Source organism: Ornithodoros turicata, chromosome 2 (assembly GCF_037126465.1).
Source record: "Ornithodoros turicata isolate Travis chromosome 2, ASM3712646v1, whole genome shotgun sequence".
In the NCBI taxonomy this organism is placed as follows: domain Eukaryota; kingdom Metazoa; phylum Arthropoda; class Arachnida; order Ixodida; family Argasidae; genus Ornithodoros; species Ornithodoros turicata.
The window spans coordinates 73508405-73519929 of record NC_088202.1 but is presented as its reverse complement, the minus strand read 5'-3'; the positions used below and the strand labels follow the sequence as shown (position 1 = coordinate 73519929).

General features: G+C 43.7%; 1 protein-coding gene across 5 annotated transcripts in view; it reads left to right on the top strand.

Annotated features, from left to right (window-relative positions):
• Positions 1 to 154: 154 nt before the first annotated feature.
• The window catches only part of LOC135385563 (SWI/SNF complex subunit SMARCC2-like), a 43893-nt gene continuing 32522 nt past the window's right edge, over positions 155 to 11525 (top strand). For 4 of the 5 annotated variants that reach the window (XM_064614951.1, XM_064614952.1, XM_064614950.1 and 1 more), the window contains exons 1-16: positions 156 to 303; positions 806 to 925; positions 1060 to 1145; positions 1342 to 1465; positions 1529 to 1652; positions 2840 to 2909; positions 5629 to 5704; positions 5792 to 5875; positions 5940 to 5981; positions 6049 to 6143; positions 6227 to 6351; positions 9160 to 9251; positions 10375 to 10517; positions 10666 to 10737; positions 10834 to 10947; positions 11044 to 11200. In XM_064614951.1, coding sequence (XP_064471021.1) covers positions 187 to 303; positions 806 to 925; positions 1060 to 1145; positions 1342 to 1465; positions 1529 to 1652; positions 2840 to 2909; positions 5629 to 5704; positions 5792 to 5875; positions 5940 to 5981; positions 6049 to 6143; positions 6227 to 6351; positions 9160 to 9251; positions 10375 to 10517; positions 10666 to 10737; positions 10834 to 10947; positions 11044 to 11200 — 1641 coding nt within the window. In that variant the 5' untranslated portion in view covers positions 156 to 186. Of the gene's footprint in view, positions 304 to 805; positions 926 to 1059; positions 1146 to 1341; positions 1466 to 1528; positions 1653 to 2839; positions 2910 to 5628; positions 5705 to 5791; positions 5876 to 5939; positions 5982 to 6048; positions 6144 to 6226; positions 6352 to 9159; positions 9252 to 10374; positions 10518 to 10665; positions 10738 to 10833; positions 10948 to 11043; positions 11201 to 11525 lie in introns of all 5 variants that reach the window. The other variant, XM_064614953.1, reaches the window with a different exon arrangement.

Genomic DNA, 11525 nt, shown 5'->3' with positions numbered 1-11525 from the left:
TGCTTTTATGTGTAACAGAATATTGCCATCATGTGCGCGATGGATATTGAAAACACGGGATTGAAAACAATACACGATACTTCCAACAATTTGGAATATTATCAACGCCCTCTGCCGCACAGAGAAGGTTCCGAAAGCTTGGACATGCCTACTAAGTTAAAGTGGGCTTCGTTGTTGTGAATAAGTATGGCAGTCGTTCAAAGAAAAAGGGACGGAGGTCCTAACATTAAATTTTACGAGTCCCCAGAAACAATTCAACAGTTTGATGGCGTGCGTCAATGGCTGCACAAAAATTGCAAAAAGGTGAGAATTGCATTGAGCTTGATCCCCGTACGATGCAGCAAATTCAAATGTCGCGTTGCATGAATGACCAACCGGCGTCGGTCCCACTTTGCTGTTGCGTCCCGTAGCGCGTTATGCATATGAGGCATTAACGTTGTTCGCGTGTTAGCGGAGCTCCCGGTGGATATATCGTAAGCCCTCTGCGTGCTTTGTTAATGCATTGTGTGAAGTTACGTGACGTTTTGGTCACTCTTGTTAAGCCTAATATTGATGCACATAATTGCCTAGTAACGACTTAGTGTGTCTCGTTCTGACGCGTTAATTCTTCATAATACACGCGGATCTTCTTCATTAACATCACTGAACGTGCACGCTTGGTGGTCGGTACTTTATAACACGAACGTTCTCCACGTCCTCCTTCACTTTAGACGATGTTACCTCTTGAGCTGTCACTGCTCTGCTTTATTACTGCACAGCTGAGTGTGGTCAGAACTCACATTTGTTGTTTTTGTTCTACCTTCAGTACACACAGGCAGAGCCACCGACGAACAAGGGTCTGGCAAGCCTGGTGATTCAATTAATACAGTTTCAAGAGGATGCTTTTGGGAAAAGTGTCAGCAAGCCACCTTTGACGAGATTGCCTGTAAGTTAATTCGTATTTATGATGTTGTTCAGCCTGGCAGCTGCCCCATATAGTCATAGGATGACAGTTTGTACATCTTTTGCATGTTTTTGCAAGCTGTGTAATTACTTACTGGTTATATTTACCGGTTGCAGATGAAATGTTTTATTGATTTCAAGCCCGGTGGTTCTCTGTGTCACATTCTTGCTGCAGTGTACAAATTTAAGAGCGAACAAGGATGGTAAGTAAGCATGTTGATACACTTGCAATGGCATATAATGTTCGTTCTCTGCACAAGAGGTGATTGTGTGGGGTGACTTACGGTATGTCAGGGATTACATTACTCTCTGTTTGTGCTTGTCGCCTATCACACCATTTAACATGGCCTGAATGTACGCATGCAAATGATACCTCAATACCTTCTTTTCCAAACACAGGCGCAGGTTCGACTTCCAGTCACCTTCAAGAATGGATCGGAATGTGGAAATGTTTATGACCGTGGAAAAAACACTTGTGCAGAACAAATGTCTTTCCCTTCCACACATATATGTCTCACCAGAAGTATGTTCCACAAACTTGTTTTCACTTTCTGTATGTATTGTGACTGTTGCATGTGAATTGCAGGTGGAAAAACAGGTAATGTCTCGACTGAAGGACATTATCAAAAGGCATCAGGGAACAATAGCGGAGTCACCAGATGATGCTACGCACATTGTTTACCCACCCATGCCATCCACAGATACGTCAGGTAGGATGCACGCTTTTTAGAAGAATCAAGTGGTCGGAAATATCGGAATAATATGGAAAAATAATTGTTTACCTATGATAGCCTACGCACACCTTCGCACCTTCCTGCCGTGCTTTTCGCTTGTTCCCTCTCGCCCGTTGCCAAGAATGCACAAGGAAAGCACTAGATCTCAATGGGTATCATTTGGGGTACCCTACGCGTCAGCCGTAGAGCCGGGTTTTTAGGTTGGGCAACCTTAGGTTTGGGTCAGTTTGGGTTGGGGGGTACATTACACATTACATTCGGGTGGCGGGTGTTGAATGTGTTAATGTTTTTTAAAGTTTGCCCTAAAGCTCAGGTGGCAGATGGTGACAGAACAGTACCGATGATCGCAAGTTTTAGTAAATTGTACGCTATCGCTTACATATGTTAAGACAGCGTACGATGCACTGAAACCTAAAACTCAATCCATTAGGTCGCAGTTCTGGTGAGTTCCGAGCAAGATGGAAACGTCTCCTTTCTTGTTTTTTTTTTCTCTGAATTTATTTTTGTTTTATGTTTCACCGGGCTTTTGTTTGGAATCTGTCGGTGCAACAAGTGTTCGTTATATAACGTGCACTTGGAGAGTTTCAATGACTTCTTGCAAGTGGACAACAACATTATCGGACGCCGATTTTGCCAGCAACATGTCCTGCCCGTGTAACATGGCGGAAGCGAAACTGAAGACAGTTTTGCAGAGTGTGTGCGTGCGGTCTATAGCATGTTTTCAGATGCGCGTTTCAAGAGCGAGCGACAGCAGACGAACACACAAAACTGACATTGACCTCTTTCATTTTTCCGCCTCTTCTTCAATTCGAGCTTCGGATACTTCGACCAAATTTCGCGTTCCCGTCAGGGTCGAATTAACGAGGTTTTCTTTACTGCTTGTGTGATAGCGCAGTAAATGCAATGGGAATGAGCATGAGATGAGAACCTTTGTTATTTTCCGTTTTAAAGAGGTGTCCGATTTCACCAAAACATATTGGAATGTGAATATGTGAAAAATACGTGCATAATTATTTTGTGATACAATTTAATGTCACAATATACTGTGCCGTTTGGAGGCTTCCACTGGTTTGGCATGGTTTCAACCTACATTCCACTTAATAAGGTTTCACTGTACGAACAAGAAAACTGCTGTGAGCTCATATTGGGTTTTCCTGTTCCAGAGGAATATGTGCGTTTGGTTGTGAAGCGAGAAAGGAGCGCTCTTATCCACTGGTGGTATTTTCCCGACAGGTGAGTAATATCTTATGTGGTTGTGCTGTGTAGAGCAGGGGTTCTCAAAGTGGGTTCCACGGCAAGGGTTTCGCGGACAGTTACCACATGTGTGATGTACAAGGAATGCGCACTCTAGCACTTTACAGACGTGGCTAAATCCCCACTGGGGTTGTCCCAGTTATATTCAATTGTTTGTTCGGTGGGGTAAAAACAACTGTGTGCTCTATTATTTGTTTTGTGTGGTCCCACTTGTGTTCTTTCAAAAGAGGGACCTGGCGAGCTGGGTGGAGGGTTCCTCCAGTGTGCTTGCAAATGAGCAGGGGTTCCCTGAGCCCACAAAGTTTGAGAACTCCTGGTGTAGAGTAAAACATCTGGATCTGAGCATTTGTGAACAAAGGGAAGGTATGACACTTGTGGGCTCATAGTGCATTAGTAGGGCTTTGTGTTTTGGGGTCTAACCCAGCAAAACCCCCAGTTTTTACCCCCCCCCCCCCCCCCCCCCCGATCTGCGTCGCCACTTTAGGTAAAACACAAAAAAAAACACAAGCTAACTTGCCAAAGCGTCAATTCAGTCACCAATATGGGAACTATAGAATGCTCAGCACTGCGCACTCAACATGACTGTTTCGTACCTTGTGTTCATCTAAAATCTGTGCAGCGCTCTCTCTTTGTCTATTTTTCTACCTGACGTCGCCTGATTTTACCCAGTTTTATGGCTCCTGAAATAAAACCCGATTTTTACCTCCCTACAGTAGTTTTTACTCTCCAGTAGTGCATCATTGATAATTATAGCCTGGAGTTGTAGGGTTTAACCCGTTTCTTCTCCAAATTTGCACCCTGAATTGAAGGTTGCCTCTGTAGGGTGAAACCCGATTTTTACCCGGCAAATTGCCCTCACTGGTACGTCTGGAGGAATGCACACTAGCTTGTTTGGCGACAAACACAGTTACATCATCGTTTGTACCGTACCAGTACAGTTTGTTTGAGTAACTGAGCCCGATTTCTCCCCCGAATGTAGCATACTAGAAATTTTCCCGCCTAATTTGCAGGGGTTTAGAGCGCATGTTAATTTCCCTAATTTTTACCCCCTGAATTGTGGGGAAAATATTTCCCGAAAACTTCAGTTGTTGTTGGACTTACAGTCTGATACTTTGAGGACATGCTCAATATTTTACAAGAAAACAAGATATCTCAAGAAATTGTACAAGCATTTATTTGCCTGGAAAGTTGACATCAAACAAGGCATAATAAAAAGTAGGGCTGTACAAATAGAAATTTTTTAATATCAAGTCTAATAGTTCTCTATTTGGTTCGGTTGTTGAATCGAATAGTGATACTAGAAGATATTTGATCTTTTTTCGAATATCTCGTTCAAATAAGGTACCATATTTGCTTGTATACTGGGAAGCACTCGCGTATTGAATGCACCCCAGCTTGACCACCAAATGACTGGTATGGCCAGACTGTCTTATGCACTGCTCGTATTGTGCACTCCAGAGCTGTTTATCAACGAGAAGGAGTGCCTGGCGCCACAGTGGGAAACAATGAATGCAACGGACACCGAGGAGTGTTTAATCTCTCCTTCATAGAACAGAAAATGATTTCATGTGGGAGAATTGTGACGATTAGGGACAATTGTGACATTTGATACCAGAGAGCTGATATCTCGGAATAAACTGCGCCGATGAGGCGGAAATTGCGTCGTTCGATTCTTGGGAAATAGCTCCGAATGAATAAATCACGACAATGAGGCAGAATCAAGCCATTCGATTCCGGAGAGATCACTGCGGATATCCCGGAATAAAACGGGATAACCTCAATTGTTGGTATCCAATTTGCCCCCGCGTATTGAATGCACCCCCTTCATGTCTCAACGTTTTTGGGTAAAAAATATGCGTCTCACCCGCAAGTAAATACAAGAGGACTCGCTGTTGGGCACGTTGGTGACTATACATGAAGATCCAAAACACAGCGCGAGAAGACACGACGGAAGAAGAGAGGACAGGACAGGCGCTGCGAAACAGCTGCCTATTGGATGTTACATTACAGGTCATCCCACTCAACTCGTGGGATGACCTGTTCCGTTCAGCGCCTGTCCTGTCCTCTCTTCTTCCGTCGTGTCTTCTCGCGCTGTGTTTTGGATCTTCAAGTAAATACAGTATCAGTCTTTCTTCCGTTAGACTGCCCCACCATATTCTGATGCGCAGTTGAACGTCGGCAAGTTGAACAGCACTTGGAATTACCACTACAACGCCAGTAATACAATCCTCACTTTGTGGTGTACAAGTTGGCAATAAGTTGGCAGCAGGAGTGCAGAATGCAGTAGAGCAGATTCTGAGCAGATGCTCAGAATGCAGAAGTGCACTCCAGAGAAAATAGTAGCTGAAATATATATTTGTGTACCAGCGACTGCAGGTTGCTTGAATTGCTTTCCGTTTGCACCAACATGGTCACAAATTGTTGCCCGTCACAAGAGCGTGTTGTTTCTGCACGGAAGCAGGTAATGCCTGTTCACAAGAAACTTAAGTGTACTTAATTTTCGTTATTAAAAATAAAAAGTTTTTTGTCTACTGGATTATTCGATCTGTATTCTTATTCAATTCGGTAGCTTTCAATATTTGGTTCGTATTCGATTCAAGCTAAAAAATCACTATTCGCACAGCCCTAATAAAAAGTGATTTGTATGCGTACATCAGATACTGTTTTTTTATCTACAATGTCTTGCTCTTGCCTACAGTTTCGACACTTGGGTGAATGGACTAGAGGTTGACATGGAACCCGATTCTCCTCAAACTCACACTGGCCCTTATGAGGCAAGTGCACTGCAGGGCAATTATTTCTTTTCTTAATAGCTCCCTACTTAGAAACCATAACGTGCTCCTCTTCTTCCCTTCTTCTAGGTTAATGCAAAATGGCTGGTTGATCTTGATGAATACAATGAGTGGATGAATGAAGAGGATTATGAGGTTGAAACGGATGCCATGGTGAGCGTTTCGGTGTGTGTGTGTGGAATCTGGAGTGAAATTAAAATTTCTTTTTGACATTAAGGGCCGCCGAAGGTCACCCAGGGGAAAGTACACCCTGGAAGAGGTGAGTCAATCTGCGCAGCACTTGGGAAACTAATATGGTTTTCTCAAAACTTGTTGTTTTTTGGCAGCTGCTCTCTGGTGAAGGAGAGAAGCGAGACCGGAAGGGCGTGAAGAAACGAAAGCGGTCTCCATCTCCCCTTCTAGACAAGAGGAAGCGCAAGGGGTGAGGAGGCATCTTTGGCTTTGGCTGAGGGAGAGGAGCTTAAAATGCATTGCTGTGGTTAGTTACTGCAACGTTTACTGCAGGGGTCGTAGCCCGGCGATTGGAAAGAAGCGATCATTCCGTGACGATGAATCTGACAACCTGACCAAGGACATGGAGGAGCCTTCCCCCGAACCCAGTGTGCAAGAGATCTCTCTGCCAAAAGGAAGTCAGTGAAGTAGACAGTTTTAATGTACATTGATTGAAGGTCATTGATCAAAGACTAAAGCCTGAATCCCATAACACGCTGCAAAGCAACAAATTCAGTGGCAGCACCTGGACTAAAGCGACAAAAAAGCTGTGTTGCGGTTACAAAATTTTGCATCTACTTCCTGTACATACATCATCTTGCATCTACTTCCGTACGTGTCGCCAGATATCGTTTCACGGTGCTTGCTCAATTCTGCTAGATTTGGCTGTATGTAACTGGAACGAATGATAAAGGATATCAGTGGGGGCAACAGTGTAGCGTGTGTGGCAGGTCAACTTTATTACGATGAAATTTTGAGCTTGTAGGTGGAAAGCAGATGTTTAAATTGGTTTGAATCTACGATTACTGTGTGTGACCGAAAACCCCTTGCACATTGTGTGGTAACGGATGCAATTGCAGCGCCACCCCAGACACATATTTCATAACAAAATTACTGTAGCATAAATATATGTGTTTATTTTCCTGCAGTGGTTCGATCAAAATTTTATGTTACTGGAGACTGGCATGCAGCATAGTCAATTAAAGAGTATGCTGTTTTGTGAAGAGAGTGCTACATTTTGTGAACTGCCCTCGGTGACGCTCTCCTTTTGGCCCAACGTGCTACTACAACTATTGGTGATTTCGTGAAGCTGTGCATTCTCAGGGCCATTAAAAAATGTTTTAAAGATTGCACGGAAGCATGAAAAACATGCTTAGGGAACTAAGGACATAGAGTCAGGCACTGCACATGTCTCCTTTTCATTTACTTCAGACGTGATCGTATCATCGAGATTCTACTGTGCTTAAAAACAAAACTGAAATACTGCCAACTGGTGTCTGAAATGAACATCAGGAATTTGATGGAGCTAAGAGTACTTTTCTCAAGTTTACATGGTGTTGCTTTGGTGCCTGTAGCAGCTTCCATGTGGTATTACATATTTCAAGCAATTGATTATTCTAATTGACTATAAATTACATTTTTTAAAGTAACAAGTTTGAAGGGTTAAGGTAATGGGGTTCTTCCGATATGTTGTTTTATGAGTGCATGTGCAGGCTTTAGACGAACATGGGTATATGAAGTGTAGTTAGGGCCCTCAGTTTTTGGGTAAAACCCGATAAAGCCCGTTTTTACCCCCCGATTTACATAAAAATAGTTCGGGTTTAACCCGATAAAACCCGTAAACCGGGCTTGCGGAAGTGCAAACCAAGGCGAACACGCGCGAACTACGACAACCGCGCGACCGCTCCCGACTTGCTCCCGACCGCGCCGCGTCTTGCTGGTGAAGTAAACAAAACACGTCGGGTTTGGATTTGTGGACGCTTGCATGCAGGTCCGATTTCTAGCGTGAGAAATGTTCCTTTGGTAGGCGTTACCATTTGAAAGTTGGCTTCACCTAACACTTCTGTGTATTGCGGTCAAGCTCACTTCAACGAATGCTTAGTGTTGCTCGTTTGTAGATTTAGCGGAACTTTTCGATTCATTTATTTGTGTTACGGGCCATCTTTTGTGTTAGCCATCTTTAACCTATGACATCATGCACTTTGTTTAATGATATATTAGGTTAGATTAGTGCAGCTGTGCAGCTTGCCTTGCACTCCCAACTTCATTATCGAAGTGGCCATGGCCCTATTAATCTAACTGAACTTCACTAAACTAATCTAAGACATAATCAACTTGGTTAGTTTAGTGATAAGTTAGATTAATGGGGCCATGACAGCTTCCCTTGTCCCTCAAGATCCGTTTCAATAATGAGGTGAAGCCACCTTGCAGAATGGCAATGCCAACCAAAGTAATACCCCGGTTTCGCACCAAAAATGCCCTGTGTTTTTCACACCCGAAGAATCGTTTATTACTGCGTAACACTGACTTGCACAACAAATAAAAACAAAGATAAACAAGAACATTTGTTGTGCAAGCCAGTGTTACGCGGTAATAAACATCATGACCCCTGGCTTTTGGTCTATTTTCAACACCCGAAGAAATGTAGTCTGCTACATGAAAGTTGTGTCAATAAGTAAGTTGAAAACTTCAGTGTTGGGGTTTTGTACAGTTAGTGCTTTCCGTGGACGTCGACGAGACCCTTTCTTGTGCTGTTACCAAAGATAGCAAAGGAATCAGGAAAAAACACGCTAAACAGCGAAGAAACAAAGAGTTAAGCAACGCTCGGCATTCCTTGAAGTGGGTTTGCCCACAATACACGGAAGTGTTAGGTGAAGCCAACTTTCAAATCTTCTAGCGAGTATCTTGTATCAGCAAATTACGCGGAGTAGTAAAGAGGATGCAGCAACAGCCAACAAAATACGAGGCATACCAACGCGAGCGCGAGCATGCTCTCAACGCTCATCGATGGGTGATGCTTTACTGAACATGCAACTTATTCTTTTTATAAACAGGGGCCAGTGCAAGCCTTTGTGGTTATGCAGTGAATTATCAACCAGTCTCTTAATAAATATTCTTTCACTTAATTTCAACACTCCACAGACTGACCGCTGTGGCGTCGCTCATGATCTCAGTTGTCTAGCTATGTAAACCCCCAATTATTAATTAATTTCAACACATAAAAGTTTTTTTTTTCACCCAAAAATACATCACTTCTCTATCACCCGATTATACCCTGTTTGGCAGGTCCTGATTTTCAACCCGATATTTACCCCCCCCCCCCCCCCCCCCCCGATTTTCGAAAAAAGTAAAACCCGAAAACTGAGGGCCCTAGGTGTAGTGAATACTCAAAATACCGACATGACTTAAGCACAAACCCTGAAGCATGCTGTCTTTGTGCCTTTCAGACCCTAATCAGCGTAGCAGCAAGGACAGTGAATTACAGCCTGTGAAAGGCGGGACCCTCATGGATCTGGATAGTAATGACCAGGATGAAAAAGTGAGCATTGCCATCAGCTTTGATGCATATTGGCATGTTGCGGTGTATGTTAAACTAATTCTCTCAGGGAGGCAGTGCTATAGTTATATGTAGAGTAGAACACAGTTGGAAAACAGATATTCTTTAAAAAGCTTTGTATTGCTTGTGTCTTGCACGGGAGAGTTAGTTAGCATGTTCCATGCAGTCTGCTTTGTGTGCATGTCCTCATTTCTATGTTTACATTGTGAATGTCCTGTACTTTCTTTAGAAACTGCACATATTTCCATCTGTTAGTGAATGTAACTCTGGCAGTTGGGAGTACATTTACGAAACCTGCAATGCCTAGGGCACAGTGTTGACCACGAGGTCACAGAAGTTGTAGGCTGTACTAACAGAATAAACAGTGCAAACAGTAACCGTGTAAAGCGGGCTTCACCTAGCGCACCAGTGTAATGAGGTTAAAGGGGTTGGGACACTTTCATAGACATGGTTCTTTACATCATGGACGCGTTGTACTGCACGGCAGAATACTGAAGAAAAACGGAATTCTTCTTCTACGTGTCTTACTTAGCGGGACACAAGCCCTCGAACACACTCCCGAACAAAACGCCGGCGTCGGAGAGCTCAGAGTTGCGTCCATTCCCATTGGCAGCCGTAAGCACGTGACTTCTCGTGCGCTGCCTCGCTGGCAGCAGCATGAGCTATGATGTCAGAGCCGCACGAGTTTCGGTATTCGCGGTGCCCATTTCCTCCGCTTCTATTACTCTCTTCGCTGTGAAACTTTCAATGCAGATTCACGCTGGTGCAAAGAAGCGTCTTTTACGTTCATCATGGATAACGTGGGATGACCTGTCTCAACCCCTTTAAGCCAACTTGCAGAATGGAGCCGCACATCAAAAGAACAATGCCAGTAATACAAAGTGGGCTTCACCTAACTGGTATACGTAATGAGGCGAAGCCGACTTGCAGAATGGTGACAATACAGTGATACTTTGCTTCAGCACTATTCGAAAGTTGTTCGAAAATTTTGAATACTGAAAAGAGGTTGCGAATAGCATTAGAATAGCATCAGATATTTGTTTTATATTCAAAATTTCGAATATTCGCACAGCTCTACAGGATTGTATCTCCTGTTTCCAAACAGACAGAAAAAGAGAAGGCATCAAGACCAAGCACTCCAAATGGAATTGGTCGAAGTGACAAAACAGACGCTCAAGACGATAATGTGACGGAGCAAGCCAATCACATCATCATCCCAAGCTATGCTGCTTGGTTCGATTACAACAGGTTGGATCTTAACTGTTTAGCACATGGCTTAGGTGTCACAGGATAAAGAAAAGAAAATAATGGAATACTGAAGTTTTTATGATTTCACAGATGTTCTAAACTTCATACGAGCCTGTTGTGTACTAATCTCTGCTCATTTCAATGACAGTATTCATGCCATAGAAAGGAGGGCGCTACCAGAGTTCTTCAATGCTAAGAACAAATCAAAAACTCCCGAAGTGTAGGTCTACCCATTTATCCAATGGCCTCTGTTGACCTGCTCTGCAGGGCGAAAGCGTTGTTTCTTATAGTACAGGCGTATTTTGCCACTTTACAGGTACATAGCCTACCGCAACTTCATGATCGACACCTACCGGTTGAACCCCACGGAATACCTGACAGTGACCGCTTGCCGCCGTAATCTAGCTGGTGACGTCTGTGCTATTATGAGGTAAGCGTAGGTGAACGAGTAGGCTGGGCCTTGAAACTACTCTGTATCCGAAGGAGTTATCTGCAGAGTTAAAGGAAAGGAACTGACTTCTTTTAGGGTGCATGCATTTCTGGAGCAGTGGGGGCTAGTAAACTATCAGGTGGATGCTGACAGCCGACCTACTCCAATGGGCCCTCCTTCCACATCTCATTTCCATGTCTTGGCTGATACTCCTTCAGGCTTGCAACCTCTCAACCCTCCAAGGACTCAACAGGTACATGGTCATCTAAGTCTTAAATTCAATTATGTAAGATATTTTGTTCCTGTTGGCTCGGAACAAATGGGGAAGATGCTTTGATGTGTCAGCACTGTGTCCAGCATAGAGTTACACGTATCCAAAGTGGCAGTTCGTGCTTGAAACAAAGCCGAACAACCTCTGTCACGTGCTATGTTATGAAGGTCAGAGTCATGGGGCAAAATATTTTGATTAAGCTTCCAGTCGGTCATTTGTAGCTGAATTTTATAGCCAATGATCTCGCTGACTCAGTCCCAGTTTTTGTCCAGCCACACAGAGGAGCCACGGATTTGAGACAAAACTT